Raw genomic sequence first — 19,764 nt, 5'->3', positions numbered from 1 at the left:
AAGAGTCAAATCGTTTTGAAAGAATTTGCCAAAGGTGACTTGGCACACCGGATTATGCCAAGTGGCGACTCAGAGTTTTTTAATGTAAAAATAATTCTTTTTTTAAACAATCTTTATTTTATCACTTAATAATAAAAACCCTTTCAAACCTTAAAATCTTATCTTTTCGATTAAAAAAGGGGTGTGACAACGTTCTTCAACACTACTAAAATTAATATGAATATCTCGTATTGTTGCGACATTCTGGAATTTGGAAATCAAAAATTAGTTATCAGTCATACAAAAGTGACGCAATAGTTATTTCGGAAAGTATAACTTTCTTAAAATTGGTTGCTACGATAGCAATGAAATTGGATATAGACGAAGTATGTAAAAAAATTGAAGTTAAATATGTGGTTGAAGGAAATTCTTATCCAATTGTCATTAGGAACGACAATAGAGTGAGGAGTTTACGTTGAGTTGAAGAAACTATTTTCTGCTTTGGTTAGTTTTCCGCTTTGTATTTCGACTTTCAACAAATCCATTACCAAAGAAAAACGGTCCGAAAAAAAAGTATGATATAAAAGTGTCAATTTTATTTGTTGATCTTATAATCTATAGTAATATGGTTTTAGAGGCTTTGAAGAAGTTTCTGTTCTAAAGTTGGGTTTTGTGCCATTCTAGTAAACTATTGAATGTATAATATGTTTTTATACATTCTTTATAAAGTATAATTACACTGGTGCCATTCTAGTAAACTTACGAATGTATAATATGTTATCATACGTGAAAGTCGATGTATAATGAAACTGTGCCATTCCAGCAAACTTACGAATGTATAATGTCTGTTTATACATTCGAGCCAATGTATAATGAAACTGTAATGAAACTGTGACAGTCTCAAAATTTGCATTTTGTATTGAAATTTTAATTTTTAAAATTTTTATATGATAGATTGACTCGGTGTTAAAAAATTGATGCAATTGTGTACTAAATTATACAATCATCATGCATTCACCAAGTCAAAGGTATACACAATATCATAATATATATATATAACCAGAATGTATAATGTGACATTATACAATCTGTAGACATACACAAAGTAAAAGATATGCACAATATCATAATGTATAAATAATCAAAATGTATAATGTGACATTATACAATCATCATACATTCACAAATTAAATGGTATTCATTATCCAGACATTCACAAAGTAAAAGGTATGCCCAATATCATAATGTATATAAGATCAGAATGTATAATGTGACACTATATAATCTGCATACATTAACAAATTAAATGGTATTCAATATTTATGTTTCTTTTCATGTACAATATCCCTCAAAAAATCCTCTCCAATCTGTATTTTCGCAATCGCTCCAACATCTAATCCAAAAAGCACTTCGAACAAGGTGCTCACCTCCTCTCTCAAGCCAAATCTGCCTCCGCAGCAAAACACCCAGCATCAACATTAAGTTCTTGTTCGTCGTCTTATTCCCTTGCTAAATTAGAGGAAGAGCAAGTCAATTTAGTGATATCGGCTTATTTTGATGTCTCTATTGTATGCAATTGAATTACAGAAAAAATAAAAATAATTTTTTATTTGAAAAAGCTGGAAAAAAAAGAGCAAGAGATGGCTTGATTTAAAATTCCCAAGATCAAATTAGCTTGATTCTAGGCGTAAATAAAGGAACACAAATATAGAGCAAAAAAAGGTGCGTAAAATATGGAGAAAAAAACTTTATTTTTGTATGTATGAGGAGATGAGAGAGAAAATAAAAAATAGGGGATTTTAGTAATTAGTTTGGGATTTATGTAATTACTTTTTCAATATGGGATTTTATGTAATAAGGTAAAGTTACCTTGTGTATATATGTAAATTTTTCTAATATTTACCGACATTAAACATTAAAATAGGCCCAATCAATTTCTTACATGCACACGAAAAAATGAAAGTAAAAATTACCTATACAATGACATGTTTACTGATATTTACCTAAAATCCTAACTTTTAAAAAAAAATTGAAAATTCCACTTTTTAGTCTTTGATGATACATATAACTAATGTTAGATACATTTTACAGATACATTTAATAATTAAATTGATTTGTTTAATTTAAGGGATGTAACGGCTAAACTAGCATTAATTTATTAATTAACCTAACTAATAATGGTAAAAACTCAATAAAATCACACGAAAAAAGTTAAATTGTTTGTTATTCCACCTTTTTAAATAAAATCTCTTCCATAATCAGTTTCCAGATAGGAGCTATTCATATGACTTTTTTTTTGTTTTCTTGATTTTGTTTGAAGTAATTGCAATGAATATTTCAGTGTTATTATGTCATTCTGGCGTTTGGATTAACGATATAAAGTACGAGGGCTATAAGAGTGATGAAATCATTTTTAGTGAACATATAATGTATGATAAATTGATTTCGGTCATTGCTGTAATACTAAAAATTAATGAAAACAGAAAAAAATAGAGGCTCGTTATATAGTTGATGGTAATGTCGCACCATTATTGATTCGCAATAAGATGGGTGTACACTTATTTCAGTTATGGTAAGGTATGCCATTGAGCATTCCTTCAATTTCTATGCAAAAAGATCTGACAAAAAAAAGGTTTGTATCTTGTTTAACTTTTCAAAAGTAGTTATTTGTCTCTTGTTTATTGAATTATGTCTCTAACGTAAAATTGATTGTTGTTTGACTTAATTCTGTTTTTGTTATGTTAAGTAGGCCGAGATACATATTTGGCCTCATTAGATACATTTTTTCTTCATCTTGTATCTCTGGTTATGATTGTGTATATATATGTATCTCGTTATGTTTAAGTTTTAGTGATATAAGTATACCAAAGATATATATATTAGTAGTGTTAAAAAAATATATTGTGCACAATATTACATGTATGTATCTCTCGCTAATTTTTCTGTACGATAAATAAGGATATGAAGAAAGAGTTTTGTTGCAACGGGAATGTTGTGCAGGATAAGGAGCCTGGTAAAGTGATACAACTTTAAGGTGATCAAAGAAAGAATGTTTCTCATTTCCTTATGACTGTTGGTGTTGTCAAGAAGGATCATATCAAGATTCATGGTTTCTAAGTTGTGTGGACTATTTGGGGTTTGGAGTTATTGAAGCATAGTAATATATAAGATGTTTTTTCTTTCTGAATTTTGGTTGTACTCTTATTTCAAATTATAATAAATTTGATTTTCTTGAACTAATTTTGTTGTGCTTATCTTTATCATGATTCCTGACCTTGCATAGTTCTTACTATAAACATGATGAACATAAATGACTAGAGATTAGTGAATCTTGAAAAAAATTCATCCTCTCTAAACCCCACTTGTGAAATTATACTTTTTACTCGTATTAAGAGCTCACTCATGAAACTGCACGAGGTATGTTGATGTTGTTGTTGAGCAATAATTCAATCACAGTGAATTGATTTAGGATATGGTATGTTATTTTTCTTTTTTTGGCTAAATCCAAATGCTTAAGCAATTCAGATGTCTAAGCAGAATTTGAAAAAAAATGCTACCTATGTTTTTATTTATGTTCTATTGTGCGAAAAAATTAAAGAACTTGTGAAGCACAGACCTTAATCACTTTGCTTGAATTGATCGAATTTAGAAGAATATCTCGTGTCGATTATCACAGTAATCGTGGCGATTTTTGACATAATAATGCGAGATTTCACAGAATTCAGACTAGCGGAAAGTAACCAACACCTTTAGACACATGATACATATTGTTCGCTTTGTGACTCATATTTTTTTTGAAAGCTTGCAAATTTAAAATCGTGCTAGATTTCACCTTGTCAATTGCCTATAACAGGGACCACATAATAACTTTAGAAGCTTTACTATGTATTAAAACAGAATTATGTCTAAATTTATACAACAATTAAGAAATGAACCAGCTAAAACTCCATTCCTGACAAAGTTGTTGGTCTATCTTTGTTGGCAAGCACCGAAGAGCAGAAAAATAGAAATGTTTCAGATAGTTTATTCTGAGTTTGGTAGTTCATTAGGAAATTGAAGCTGATTAATGCTCTTACTAAAATGAACACAGAACTCATTCAACATAAAATGTGATGAAATCTTCGACAACTGAAATACTTTATTCACTTAAGAGTGGCCCAAATAAACACCTTACAAATCCCAAACTGATGCAGGTGACACAAGGGAGACAATATAGATACACTCAATAAAGATCGTCTTAAATGGAGATACACGCAATAAAGATCGTCTTAAATGGAGAAGATCATAAATGTACATATTTTCTACTAGAGAACGATAAAACATCTCAACTAGCAATAGTTTCTTATGCATACATGCATGCCTGATGGTTCTTACGGAAGCAACACAAGAGCTCATAGTTCATATTTTCAAGATAACTCTTCTGAATTGACCGACAACCTCTTTAATCTCATCTTTAAACTTTAAATTGCAAGAACTTTCAAATCTTAGAGGATACGGTGGAATTTGTTTTATAACGTAACTCAATCCCTGAAAAAATAAAAAAAATCAAAATAATAAAATAACAAAAGACACATACATCTATAGTAACACAAAAAAATAGATACAAAAATATATAAACAGAGAAACAGAGATACAAGATAATACAATATATATCTTTAAGTTTAATAACATGTACCTTTTGTATGATTATTTCACTAAAACGAAAAAAAAAATAAGAGATACATATAAATGCATAAACAAAGAATCATATATACAAGATAATAAAATATGTATCTTTAAGCTTACAGACATGTATCTTTTAATATGCTTATTTCAATAAAACTTTAAAAACACGAGATACATATAAATGCATAATCGGATAGCCATAGATATGAGATAATAAAATATCTATCTTTAAACTTATAAACGTGTATCTTTTGGTATGCTTATTTCAATAAAACTTAAAAAACACGAGATACATATAAATGCATAATCAGATAATCATACATACAAGATAATACAATATGTATCTTTAAGTTTATAAATATGTATCATTTGGTATGATTATTTCAATAAAACTTAATAAACACGAGATACATATAATTGCATAAACAAAGATACAAGAAATTAAAAAACGTATCATGTATGTCTAAATATGTATCTCGGCCTAATACTATCCAGATCTGAACATGCAAGTATCTTTGGAAGCTCATCACTAGAAGTAACTTCAATAATTGTTCTTCTTTTAGCAGGAATTTTAACTCTGGAACTGTTAAATTCTCTTTTCTTTAGAAACTTGCACTTCCTTTTTCTTAGCTTTTTTTGCATGCTTTTCACGTAATTTCTTCATCGTAGATGGATTATTTCTGTGCTTGAATCTATTTTCATTAAAACCATCAGAATCATTGTCAAAAACAAAGTTTATAACCTCTTCAAATTATTTGATATTGTCTAATTGAGAGATTCTACCACTAAAAGACAGTCTTGAATCTCTATTCATTATGTTAATTCAAACGAAATAGATTGAAAAAATTGATAATCAAAGACTTAATTAAACAATATTACCAAAATAATACTTTATAAAAAACGGTATCAAGGATTTGCTTTTTGCGAAAAAGTTTAAACAGATGATAAGAAGAAAGTTTACATATGAAATTAGGAAAAAAATTATCTTAATTCAAAAGTTTGAAAACGAGCAAAATTGGGATGAAAATCACGCCACAAATTTTAGCGTTGAATGAGGAAGAAACGGGTACTTTATTTTGGTAAAGATCTATCGGCGTTTAAAGAGAAAGAAACAGGTACTATATTTGGTAAAGTTATATCCAATAAAAAAAAAGTTTTTAACATGTATCTCAACTTTTAACTACACAAGGTAAAGTACTAAATATTGGGATATTTGTAATTTTTGTAAAATGAAGGAATTTTTAGTAGTTTAGTAACTTAAGTTATTCTTTTATAAATTTTTTCCAAAATTAAAAACATGTGAGGTTTTTACTTTATAGTGTGTCATAAAATAGTGAAGTTTAATCATATAATTTCCACACTCATGTGCAAGGTGGTACGAAAAAAAATGAAATTAATTTCAATATATTTATTTGAAATGCAGGAAGCCTGAGGAAATGTCATTTGCAGACAAGTAATGTTTTTAAATAAAGTACTTTATCCGCTATTTACATAAATTATGATAAAATTGTTTCACTGCAAATAGTAGATGGATAAAATTACTCCAAATTGATTAGTGTAAAGGCAAAGTTGACAAAAATAATGAAAAAAATAATAGAGTTAGAGACGATCAAAATTATCAAATCCCTTTTTCACGTTGAATGTCCATTAGTAGGAGGTGTAATTTTGACTCGTTAAGATAATATTAACGATTTGTTTTTTCTCGATCGTAATAATTGAGAGCAAAATTGAATCATTTCAAGTGGTACTAAGGTGCAAATTTGGCCTGTTTCTTCGATCATTCAATGCATAGCATGTACAAACTAAAATATATAAATATTTAATTTTAAATAAGACGTTTAAAATTTAGAACCCTTCAAGACTATTACTGGTCATCTACTTGGGAAAGAGTTATTCTGAAATAATTAGTTCTTGAATTAGCTTTCTCAGGTTTAGTTAATCCACCATATATATGAGATAACTTATCCCATCATTATAGTATAAATAATATGAGAAATAATCTTTAGACTAAGTTATATGGGAAATGATCGATCCTTAAAAAGTGTGACTTCAGAGTTTAGACCATTTCAAAATAATTGAATTATTGAGGTATAAAATTTTACAACACAAATTGTACGTTTCTTTCCACTATTACCCTTTTCTTAAATTACTCTCCTAGAAAATGTAAAGTACTTAAAAACCTCAGGATAAAATTGAAAGAAATTTCCAACATGACTCTTGAAAAATGAATAATTCATTTATTTTGAACATTGAAAAATAACTCGACAATTCATTTATTTTGAAATGGTGGGAGTATTTATTATGAAATGCCATGTGTCTGCAATGTTAAAAGCGTAGCTGTGGCGGAAAAAACGTTGTTCATACCAACCATGTTTTTTCAAATATACAGATGAAAACCAGCGTAAAAAGAATGTGCAAGTTTAAAAACAAACTTCTAACATGTTTAAAAAATGGCATTCACATTTTCTCTCATGTTTGGTAAGTCAAAAACTTGGAAAATACTCATATAAAAAACAAGCACTTTGAAAATAAGGAAACTAACTTCGGTAGAGAAAATAAGTGCATCGTCTCCTTCCTCTTCTCACTCACATTTTCCTCCCTACCGTACGCAACACCACTTGGTATATATGTTCAATAAACTTAAAGAAAATTCGAACTAAAAAACGGAGCACATGCCGGACATGTTTGAGCCTTTCAAAAACCGGTGAACCAAAAAAATATATTATTTAGCCTTGTCTAACGGTCTGTAGACAATTTCTACCCTGAACTTACACATGTATCCTAATTTAACCTCTGTAAATATTGGTTCTACAAAATTCAGCCACCAAAAAATGGCAAGAGTACTCCCTGAGCAAATATCCAACACCAACCTTGAATATATACCATAGAAAAGTAAAATTATTTTAATGATTGATGAACTGCCTTACTTGAAACTCTGCATGGCACTGCGGCTTCTTGTGATGAAAGAACCGCCAATGCCTGCAAACTTACGCCCAAACACATTACCAAAACCAGAGTTCTCATTGCTCCTCTGTTCTGAGGTGAAAACAGCATTGGAAACCTGAGGAGTGCTTTCACTTGACATTTCGACTACATCTGATATACCTCCAAGTTCCTAAAGAGACGAAAACAAAAGGGATTTAATTTCAGAACCGTACAGCCATGGTTAAAATGTTAGAACTTAAAAGAAACTTATTACTACCTTAAGGCCAGAGGCAGATATGGCACCATGCAAAGGACGCTGCAAAATTTTAGAGGAGGATTAGTACTTCTATGACACAAACACCTTTAATAATCTCTTTTGTTGAACCCCAAAATTGGAAACAGCAGGTTTCAAAGATAATTGAGACTTTTTGCTTTCATCATGGTGCAAGCCAAATAATCACACCCAACAATCTATAGCGCTAGCATATTCTCTATAGCTCCAACTTCTGAAGTATTCCGATTGTCCATATAAGCTACTTACAGATCTGGGAAGGACCCAGTGTCATGGTGTATCCAGTCGAAGCTGAGTTACACTTTTGCAAGTAAAAACATTGCCTCTATAAAGCTAATTAACTCTTAAATGGGGCAGACCTAAACGCTGCAAGAACTGACCTTCGGAGATACACTTGAAGCAGATGGAGATGATGGTTCGACTGATAAATTTGGAGGCAAAGACCCAGCCTGCAGAAAAAATTAAAAAAGCAAAACGTGGGTTATTACTAGGCAGTGCATAGTTTATCACAAGATTGGCACGCAAAAGCAACAACAACAACAACATACCCAGTGTACTCCCACAAAGCGGGGTCTGGAGGGTGGGGTGGGGGTGGGGGTGGGGGTGGGGGTTATAATGTATACGCAGTCCATACCACTACCTTAGATGACGTAGCGAGGTTGGTTCCGATAGAACATAACAGCAAACAGCAGAAAGAAATATCACACCACTAGATAAGAAAGGAAACAAGACACCCATAAGGTAATACTATAAACTAGCTATTCGAAATCATAGACATCACGAAAACACCACGAACAAGAGACTACAAGAAACTACAGATACAAATACAAACAATGCACTCTTCCCTACTATTACGGACGTATTCCTAACTACTATCCCTCTACCCTAATCCACATCTTCCAGACCCGGCGAAAGCACTCTGCTGGGCCGACACCGACACTGAGAGACGAAAGCTAGGGGAGCGAATGGGATTAGATACCCCAGTAGTCCTAGCCGTAAACGATGGATACTAGGCGCTGTGCGTATCGACCCGTGCAGTGCTGTAGCTAACGCGTTAAGTATCCCGCCTGGGGAGTACGTTCGCAAGAATGAAACTCAAACCCGCACAAGCGGTGGACCTTCCTATCAAGGGTCATGTCCTCCGTAAGCTAGAACTGCTCCATTTCATGCCTAATCACCTCCCTCCAATATTTCTTTGGTCTACCTCTACCCCGCCTAAAACCATCCATACACAGCCTCTCACACCTCCGTACGGGAGCATCCGTGCCCTTCCTCATCACATGCCTGAACCAAGATTGGCATGCCAAAGAACTGAAAAGATTGTTATGAAAAGCAAAGAAATCGATCTATAATGTAAATTTGCCAGGACTTTGCATCTATTTATACAAAGCCTGTCCAGATGATTGAAGATATCCTTTGACTAATCATAACCAATGTGATCTTGCAATATAAGTAGGTCATTTAACTTTTCTAAATCCCGGGAAGCGGGATACATAAAAAGACAAACAAAAGAAGGAACTAGGTCTACGGCACGATAAGCCCTTCTAACTATAAACTATCGACCCAGTAACGTGAAAATAGTTTCACAGTTTACCTGTGCTGAGGAAGCTACAGATGGTAATTCAAGAGCAGCTCTAGATGAACTAGATAGAGGTGCCTACACATTGAAAACACAATAGTTAGAAGAAAAACATAGGGAGAGGATATCAAAAAATAAGACAAGTCATACCTCAATCTGCTCCTTGGCTCTACTAGTTTCAATGCTCCTCACAAAAGCAACCAACTTTCCCACACCATAGTTTGTTTCACTCTACATAGATCATAATACCACCATGACTATAATATGGACATATTTTAAGCTAAATCAAAATTATGAAATTAGCAAGCCAATTCAAATACCTGTCTCCCTTCAATTCTCCTAATTTTCGTCTCCTGTTCATTTAAGAAAAAGGTGGTTTTCAGTTCCGCAAGACAGTCAAATCTTGCTATCGAAAGGTAGAGTTGTATAAAGCCCTAATGTAACTAAACAAGGGAAAATTCATATTTGAGCAAAAACCTTCTGTGTAAGAAGGAAGCTTAATCGGCAAAATAAAGAAAACAAAATACATAGGGAAATGCTGATGAATAGAAGATCTTCTCACCAGTGATTGGACAACAAGATGAACTGACTGGACATCCTCACCAAATGTTCTCACTTTTCCTCGAATCTTAGAAACCTAAACATTTAATGATGCTGCATCAATTACAAGAAATCTCAAAGCTTCAACTTAACTAACGTACAAGCCATTAGTGGCCTACCTCATCTCTCGTTGCAGCAGTATTATCCACACAATCGTCAATTTTAGAATCCACGCGGTCAATTCGTGAAGTTAAATGGCGCTTTGTCGCCTGGAGACATAAAGGAACAACATAAATTTCAAGGAGACTACACACAGCAGAAAAGGTGAAGTATCACATAGAAGACAAATATTACAGCCGGCAGGCAAGCAACGGCCATAGTCTTAATAGACATCTCTCCAGTACATTTACTAACTATCCTCCACACCAAGGGATAGAAAACGTAAGTACACTGGACCTAAACCTTGGGCATCTTTTATGTGATAACCACATGCGGAATGACCTGAACTATGCAGTTCATTTTTCTTCTTTTATTTTACTTTATTATTTTTTTATTTTATTTTTTTTTGGGGGGGGGAGTTTCTGAGTCATGAGTCTAACTGTAGAAAATTCTTTAATGGTAAAATAATCGAGGCCCGGGCAGTAATTCATGTTTAGTATGGCATTCATAACCCCTGGAACTAACAGATGAATAATTTACAGTCACAGCTACTTGTACGTTCCCTAGTGCAATATGCCCAACGTAAAATTTAGTTTTTAAGAATAAAAAAGTCCCAGATTTAGTGTAGGCCGCAGGGACTTCGTACTTTTAGAATAGTATAGATAAGAACGGTGAATCAGGATTTAAGAACTTACAGAAATAGATGTATATACGCTCTCAAGCTGTTTTGACACACTACCACATGCATCAGATAAGCTCCGCCTGGTCGCGAACATTAATTCAGGAAGCTTCCAACCCTACAAGCATGCAAGTCAATTCTAAGGAGCAGACATTAGCAAGAAACTCGGAAGAAAACATTCAAGCCAATGGCATCCAAACTAGAAGGCAAATAATTTAACTATTAATCTCAGTCTCATTTACCAATATGTGTGTGTGTGTGCACGAAGATTTGACTAAAATCATATACCTAAGATAGGTTATGGCAATGGCCTTTCGTTTCAACAATTTGTTTGTAAGGCATATTTTAGGAACAACTAGCCTTTCGGCACGTGAGTTGCACGTGGTTCCCGAGACATTTTGTAATAATGATTGGGCATCATTTGGACGTTGGATCGTAAATATTTTTGTAAAATAATATCAATATTATTCATAACAAACTAAGTATATTAAAGAATAAAGTAATTCTTTCTAAATTTGTGAATGATCAACCTCGATAGTTGAGTTGAGATTTGATTTGTTTGCTAACCTCGAGATAACCTGATATTGCCTAAACCTATCATGTTGAATTGGATATCTTCTAAACCTATCAAGCTGAACAATCAAAGTTTAATTAGAAAAAAATTAATTCTAAGTTTGATTTTATGAGATTGAATCATGTATTAAGTGTATCTCACCCAATACTTCTTTTAGATAATTTTCATAGAGTACATTTTGAGTAAATTTCATCCATGGTCATTTAGCTTTATAATTGCAGCAGGGTAGCAAGAATGGAGCAAATTATTTCATAAAAAAATTCCAACTTTCGAGATCTGCTACTAAATGCAGAAGATCTAACTAAAACCATGTAAACATACAATGGGAACAAATATATCTTTCATGTAAAGGGAGGACTAAGCTACAATCATAGATGCTCCCAACACTTATAATCCAATCTACAGAACCAAGGAATACAAATGAAATTACCAGCTAAAGGAGAAAAAAGAGAATTTTTCAGTTATAATAAGCCTCCTCATTAGAATTCTCAAAAGCCATGTTAAACGTGTAGTGCTTCGATCAGTGGTTCCACTTTGTCAAATGCCATCACATTGAGAATAAATAACATTTTTGTAAGGCCTATTCAAAGTAAGACCTCATTACTAACTCATCCAGTAAATGAACACTATGGTTCAAAGATCTATTCTACCAAAAAATTAAGGTAAAAATTATTATGATCAAGACACAATACATAGTTTAACTATTAATACTAAGATTTTCAAGGAATTTTAGTTGTTCAGTTGGTTGACTGCCTAAAATTTCACCTATGCAATTTTAAACATTTCATTTGTTTATCATGCAATAGTACCTATTGCAACATTGTGCACAATTCACACCAACCTCATTATAGTTTCTGCATAACTTTGTAATTGAAAGTTTTACCTCAATTGTTGGTTGAACGCATATTCATGGGCAGGAAGATTGATGATGATTGCCCCAAAAATGAAGACCATTATGCTCCGATAACGGTGGCATGTTAGAAATTAGGTAAGCATGATGCTTTTACTACTCTTAATACCATTTAAACTAAATTTTCTTAGTCAGTAATACTTCAAAATTAAAATATAACTACTTACAGTGTTTGAAAGATTTAGAAAACGAACGTTTTCTACTATGTACTCAAAAAGTAAACTTATAGGGTGAACTTACAAATCAGTTTTACAGCTGATGAATATTGTTGAAGATGTAGCAAAAAAATACATGGACAGCATTGTAGCAGCACCAAAACCATGAAGATCAAGCACAAAAAGGTTAAGAAGTGTGAAACAAAGTTGTTTAAGAAAAGAAGATGGAAATTTTGGAATCAGTACTACATTGAAAATACAAACAAATGCCAAGATCCCTATTTAAAAGGATAAAAGCTGCGCATTATAGGCAATTTGTTCACATATATGCACATATATTGGATAATCATCCTGCATATGTAATCATAGAATGATACAAAAAAAAAAAGAGAGAGAGAGAAAAAATATATGGAATGTTAACCTGTTTCAAGAAAAAATGGGAGAATGGAAAAATATATGCAAGGAAAACTTTATATATACAATTACAAGTAAAATCAGGATGATTAATGGGTTGTTATCCATGAAAAGTTATTATGGATTTAAAACTCCGGGATATAGGATGACAAAAACTGAAAAGTGACTAGTCGGGTTATTTGTTTGGAACGAATGGAAGCAACTCTTCGCATGTTTGAAACCGGCCAATAAGGCTAAACTTTGAAGAATATTTAGGGAAATAATAGGGGTAAGATTTGACTACTACTTACAATTCGGTCATGCCAGAGAGAGATGTGTCTGACAGCTTGACAAGTAGAAAAGATGGGCATAATGTTCGAAGTAGAAAAGATGTTGAATTAACTTCTACTTACAATTCGTTTTTGCCAGAGGATATTGTCTAATTGTTTAAGTTTAGTGACTTAGCTGTTAGTTATTCAAATTCACAGAGCCAGCGAAGTAAGAAATTATCTGGATGGGATGAAGTTCATAGAGAAACAGTAATTGGGTTCTAGGTATATGGCGTGAGGGAATTTATTTCTACTTAAGACTCAATTATTCCATAGACTGATGTCAATGGCAATGTTTAAAGTATAATAGACGGGCAAAAAATTCGATGTAGAAAAAGATGAATGGGAAGTAACTTTCAACTTACAATTTGTTACCGGAAGAAGAAGTCGCGTGCAGCTTTTGAATATTGAACAGATGGAAAGAACGCACAAAGTGTAACAGATGATGGTGAAAGGTGTGGCATCAAGAACTTGTTTGAAAAAGCAAAGTGGATAAGGACAAAGTCTGCTTTGGAATTGAGTGGAACACTGAAATTAGAAGACGATAGTATGGATGCTTAAGAATTAAATCATAAGTTTCCAGAGAAGGTGGAGCTTGTTGAGGAATTGCAGTTGAGATACTTTTGTTAGAGGTTGTAAGTACTTGTAGCTTTTCACAAGAGGTCACAATTTACAGGGGAACAACAAAGAAATTTATCCAAACGAATAAAACTATGAAATTTGACAACAAAAATTCAAAACAGAGCATGAATGAGTCGACTCAATTAAGATCGTAACACACAAGCAATTACAATCAGAGAATTTAAAACCTTGGAGAAATTGAAAGAGAAGGAAAAAAATACGCATAGCACAACCACATCATTGTATTGAATCTCTCACTTCGAATTAGCAAAATTACCTATTAATAGTCTCACTATGGATCAGCATAATTACCTGTAAATAGTCAGATTAGGTGGCACATCTCTTCGCATCAAACCATATCTGTTGGTAAAGGATGTGTTTTTTCATCGGGACATGGTGCTAAGCATTTACCGCTTGGGTTTTGTTTTCAGTAGTTACATCCCTTTGCAGGGGTTTGTCATTTTCTTAAATTAAAAAAAATTAAATAAGACTTTGTTTGATTTTTTAGGTTGGGTTTGAGTTGGTGCTTTTAAGATAGTATAGATAAACTCTTACGAGCAAGGAAACAAACTATACTCAATCACTCCATTCCTTGAAATAAGGATGGTGTAGTCGATCATCAAATGGAGGATAGTTACTTAAACAACAACAACATACCCAGTATATTCCCACATAGTGGGGTCTAGGGAGGGTAAAATGTACGCAGTCCATACCACTACCCCGACGGGGGTAGAGAGGCTGTTTCCGATAGAACCCCGGCTCAGGACCAAGGACCATCCTTCATACCAAACACGCCCTAAATATAAAACAAATCCAAGCTGAATAAAAAACATAATTTTTGCATCCAACATTATTATGACAGAGAGTTCTATCTAGCAGAAATTAATAAAAGGTGTTACCTTCCACCAAACATAACCATACCCCATCACCACAATAACAATGATCATAGTATATCTGCTAGAACCTGAACAGAATTTAAAAAACAAGTTAAATGCGTAAAAGACAATCACAAAATTTCATTGGTCAGTGGTCACTGAAAGAAATAATGCTATAACTGAAGCAGAATGAAATTACAAGTAATGACATATGAATTTGCAAGGCATGTGGTTCACTGACAATGAGATCACAATTTGTCTCGACAGATTAAGAAAATGACAATAGATGTCCTAAAATGCTACTGTCATAGTGATCCTATTCTTTCCACCTGAAGATGGAAGAATATTTAATTGCTTCCACATGCAACTAACAATCTGTAGTAACAAAAACCTGATCCACTTGATGTCACGATTGTAACAGATCTATTTGAAGCCAAGAGTTGCAGATCCTGCCGTAAGCTATTAACCTGCAAAGAAAATCACTGTCTGTAAAAAAGGCTTTTTGTTTTCAGAGCAGCTGGTATGTTGATATTAGAAATCAATTTAACCACTATTTTTTGTCAAGGAGCAAAACATTGATTGCTCATAGAAAAGGAGTGATAATTTTAAAGTAACAATACAAGGCACAAATAATTACTTGCAAGTTGCAACACTCATTAGTATACTTTTTCTTTTAAGATGCACAAGCATAATATTGAACAATATATAAGGATGTTTTTGAGGATAAGGAAATCAAAAAAAGGCTGTTTTAGTTAATGTAAGCTATATGATCTCCCAGCACACGATAATGTTAAATTTGATGAACTGCCAAACCCAAACCCCCAAAGTAAATTCAAGCTTGACTTCGAGTAGCATATAAGTCAAGCTCCAATGATAACCAAACTTCAAATAAGTCTATCATGTTAATCAAATCACTGCATTAGGAAAAGGCATGAAGTGATATTTTTGTCATGGGAGAGTTGTTATAAGAGAGGCATTGGAATTGAGAGAAATTTTAACTTCAAATGCTAAATAAATAACTCTTGGTTCAAAATCACAGTGTCCACAATAATAATACCATTATCTTCAACAATCACAACACGCTGGCAAAAGAACCCAAGAAAAAGATTAGTCCTCGACATGTAGAAAACCATGGCTTCTCATCCAGAAGCAATGATATATTGGGCTTAGATTAACTTGGGGAGATAACTTCCTTCATAATAGCCTACATCTATATCAACAAAAAAAACCTCCACAATCACTTAGATGCCTGGCTAGCTTGCAGGCTTCTGTGATCAAAGGTTCCTTGCAACATATGTTTGCCAGTTTAACGAGATACTCCACGTATGCTGATTCATTCCTTTCTTAACTTCCTTCATAATAGCCGACATCTATATCGACCAAAAAACCTTCCACAATCACTTAGATGCCTAGCTAGCTTGCAGGCTTCTGTGATCAAAGGTTCCTTGCCACATGTGTTTGGCAGTTTAACGAGATACTCCATGTAAGCTAATTCATTCCTTTCTCATTAGACCATCTATTTGGACTTTTCCCATGTGCACAACCTACTTTCCGTCCTTCAGTTAGTAACCAAAATTTTCTCCTAGTTCTCCTCCAAAGTTTAGTTCCAAAATATAACCAGCAAAAGAAAATGCTAAAGCTTTCTATGCAAATCAAAGGTTGTCCTAATCTCCTCTTTCGGACTCTTATATGGGCCTTACACCTACTGAAAAATAACTGTATATGGCATAGCCCAGATAGTAAAATCAATCTTCTATAACACATGCCTTCTACCTATTCCACCAAGAAACTTCCCAACAGATATCCACTTGTCAAGGATGACAAGCAAACTTTAGCTTAAAAATAAATTTTAATCTTCTAAGTCCAGCACAATCATATAATGAGCAAACTAAGAACAATCACATATTCCAAAGACGAGTAAAAACCCTATGCACCTAACATGGACAAGCAAGAGGAAACTGTCAAACCTGCTGCATCAAAGAAGCATTGCCTGACTTTGGAGTTGACCTGGTTGAATTATCTTGTCGAATTTGCCTCCAGGCGATCTGCAGTCAGTGCAGTCAGAGCACACTCTGTTACATTTATCTCATTTCGAATAACGGAACCAGAGACCTCAATACACTAAACTGTGAATAACAACCAGACCTTAAATGCACCGGAGAAAATATCAGGTACATTTGGCAATCGTCCTTCCTTAGCAAGTACTGACCCAACAATGCCTGCACAAAATATGAGATGAGTAATTCAACACCACCGATACCCTTGTTTTTACCTTATTGACTTTATTGTTTTAGAATATCAATGTTAGTTCCTCCAGCGAATATTATGCAGAACAAAAGAAAGTTGCAACTCTTGCAATTCCCTCAATAGTTCATTCTTCCAATGTGTACACTTCAAAAATTGTATAAAATCACTTTCATCTCCTGCAGCTATTCTCCTTCTCTCTTTTTTCACATCATACCTTGTTTTCCAAAACCTCTACTCTTCTACTTTGTTAAGGCATGAAAGATGCCCAAAAAGTAATAGAGGGTTATTGCTCCCCGGCTAGGGAATGGGTCGATATATTATGACCTATATGGTAGATACCTTCCCTTTTGCATTTTCACACAGAGGTTGTTTCCACATCTCAAACCCGACAAAGCAAGTCTACTTTTGCACCAAAAGAGGTTACAGATGTTCTATTTAAAGCTTATATTTCTGAGTCACAAACTTTTCTAGCATTAATGTAAAATTGCTGAAACAATAGTCACAGTAGCACTTCCACCGCAAATAGGCATCCACTTAGGGGTTGTTTGACAGTTGGTTAGAGTTATGCAAGTATTAGTGATCCATGGAATAGTTATGAGGGAATCTATATATTACGTTACGCAGGAAATGATTATTACATCTTTTATCCTGCATAACATTACACATCAATTCCCTCATAACTTACACGTGTATTAATTCTGCAGATGGCTAAATTGCAAAACAAATACTCTATAGTTGTTTCTCCCGATGTGTAAACTTCAAAAGCCATTACTAGTGTTGAATTTTATACATAGCAAAAGAACGCTACCAAACATGGTAGTATTACCTATGCAAGATATATTTAATATTTGAATAACTCCCCTCCTAACCAGCTATCAAAGGAATCCTTCATTCCAGGATCAGTGATAAAGATACAATTTTACGTAAATAGGCTTCTAATAAGAAATTAGCTCATTCATTACTTATGCACCGACTTTGTTTTTCGTGGCGTCAACTTTACCTATATATATTCCTCGTCTAGTCTAGTCGGGATTGTGTTTCCATCTTCTTATTCGTTCATTACTTACCTTTTTCGACTTTCCTTGTGCCCAAGCCAGAAATACCTGCACCTCCAACCAACACAACAGGTACCAGGTAACTGTCTTTTTTCTAACAATGGTGTCTGGGCCAACTTGCGTGCACCTCGACCAAATCAACGGAATACCTGCCGCCTCCCACCAGCAACATGTACCAGGCAACTTTGTTCACCAACTATCCACCTAGGCTAGAACAGATGGGAAAAAATCACCTACGTTTTACCTTTGTTGGGAATTGAACTTGAAACCTCATGGTGCTTAACCCAACTTCACTGCACCACTATCCACACCATTGGGTGCTACTTTTTTCGACGTTTTTAATCAAATTCGTAATTTTTTTTAATTCAACCATTAGAGTTTAGAAAACCACTGAATTATTGGCAACTCAAAGTTGTGAATAGCTCAACAAAAAGAGTTTTGAGTTTCCGGATAGATTAACATAATAAGAGGCACTACAGGTAAAAAGTAAAATTGTAGGAAGAGTAAGTATGAACAAATACTAGAGAGATATGGATAAAAGGAAGGAGGAAGAGAGAGTACGAACCAGCACCAAGGAGAATAGTGAGCTTGCCTAGAGGGAGAGCCATCGGAATCAATAATCAAATCATTGATTTTCCATCTGAGAAATTGCAGTGTGTCAATGAGGTGATTAATTACAATTGACAACTTGGAGAACAAGCCACACGATGAACCCTACTTATGTGAGTTCGAAGCTTATTTTTAGGGGAAGAAAAAATAATATTATATTATATTATATTATATTATATTAATTAATTTTAGTTACTATTATTAATATGACTAGAGCAAAATTCACCTCAAATAAACCTTCATAAATACCATGAAACTACCACCAATGATTCTTTTTCTACAATCCCATGAGACAACAATCGAACATCGGAATTTATTTGCAGAAAAAAAACACCTCAAACTACATCAAAATTAGTTATAATTCAAAAAAATAAAAATTACCAACCACCAATCGATCCAATCAAGTAATATACTCTGAATAATCAGCAAAAATTTTCAAGTGCCAATTTAAAAAAAAAAAAAAAAAAAAAAAGTACCATAAAACTTAAGGATATCATCACCATCTAAAGAAAAACTTGAATTGGCTCAGGAACATATATTAGAAATACCAAAACTGAATATACCAAAGGTATGATTATGAATCAAAATACAAATTAAAGTAGATAAAAGATGTAACTTTTTTGGGGGAAAGGAAATTACCAGAATATAGCAAGGGAAAAGAGATGGAGAGAGTCCGTAATGGATCGGAAGAATCGTGAATTTTAGATATTAGGGTTTGGAGATTTGGTGTTATTATGTTTTTCTATTTGTTGTTGTTTGCAACTTATGTTATTATGTTTATACTACTCTTCAACTAGACTAGCTTTTTTTTTTGGTTACTTTTCTTAAGTCCATATATTTTGATAACCTAAATTAATTTTTAAAATAAAAAATAAGGACAAATAATATAAATTCCGATATTTTAAAATTTAATTGCAAAATTTTTTAATATTTAATAATTATTAAAAATTTAATTTTGAGTCTATCGATACATAATTAGCTTTGAATACATTTAACGAAAATATATTTTTCTTTTATAAAGCTACAATAATTAGCTCCCAATATATTTTTTTCCGTTTTTTAATCTGTTGAGATTCATAATACATCCAACGAAGGTGTATTTTTTCTTTATAAATGTACATAATTAGCTTCTGATATTTTTTTTCAATTTTGAATTTATTGAAATATATAAAATACAT

At 33.1% G+C, this 19,764-nt stretch overlaps 1 protein-coding gene across 2 annotated transcripts; it reads right to left on the bottom strand.

Annotated features, from left to right (window-relative positions):
• Window positions 1-7,349: 7,349 nt before the first annotated feature.
• On the bottom strand, window positions 7,350-19,398 carry LOC107847657. 2 transcript variants are annotated; one of them, XM_047399873.1, is made up of 16 exons: window positions 19,226-19,384; window positions 18,543-18,617; window positions 16,821-16,894; window positions 16,643-16,720; window positions 15,067-15,142; window positions 14,700-14,764; window positions 11,349-11,450; window positions 10,835-10,936; window positions 10,160-10,249; window positions 10,003-10,077; window positions 9,761-9,793; window positions 9,591-9,671; window positions 9,456-9,518; window positions 8,242-8,310; window positions 7,847-7,885; window positions 7,350-7,759 (listed from the first exon to the last, which is right to left on the bottom strand). In XM_047399873.1, the coding sequence occupies exons 2-16, from the start codon at window positions 18,583-18,585 to the stop codon at window positions 7,568-7,570; spliced, it is 1,182 nt and encodes a 393-aa protein (XP_047255829.1). In that variant the 5' UTR covers window positions 18,586-18,617; window positions 19,226-19,384; the 3' UTR covers window positions 7,350-7,567. The 2 variants fall into 2 exon arrangements, with proteins under 2 accessions (XP_047255829.1, XP_047255830.1); XM_047399874.1 differs by lacking the exon at window positions 11,349-11,450 and having other exon boundaries at window positions 19,226-19,398.
• Between the last annotated feature and the right edge of the window lie 366 nt (window positions 19,399-19,764).

This window comes from Capsicum annuum, chromosome 11 (assembly GCF_002878395.1).
Source record: "Capsicum annuum cultivar UCD-10X-F1 chromosome 11, UCD10Xv1.1, whole genome shotgun sequence".
Lineage (NCBI taxonomy): Eukaryota > Viridiplantae > Streptophyta > Magnoliopsida > Solanales > Solanaceae > Capsicum > Capsicum annuum.
This window is presented reverse-complemented; position numbering and strand designations above follow the sequence as displayed.

Bases quoted from the DNA above. Each gene is read 5' to 3' on its own strand.
- LOC107847657 (XM_047399873.1), bottom strand. From the start codon at position 18,585: ATGGCTCTCCCTCTAGGCAAGCTCACTATTCTCCTTGGTGCTG. The intron at 16,721-16,820 runs GTCTGGTTGTTA...CACTGACTGCAG, and splicing joins TTTTCTCCGGTGCATTTAAG to ATCGCCTGGAGGCAAATTCG. The intron at 10,250-10,834 runs GTAAGTTCTTAA...TTATGTCTCCAG, and splicing joins GCGTATATACATCTATTTCT to GCGACAAAGCGCCATTTAAC.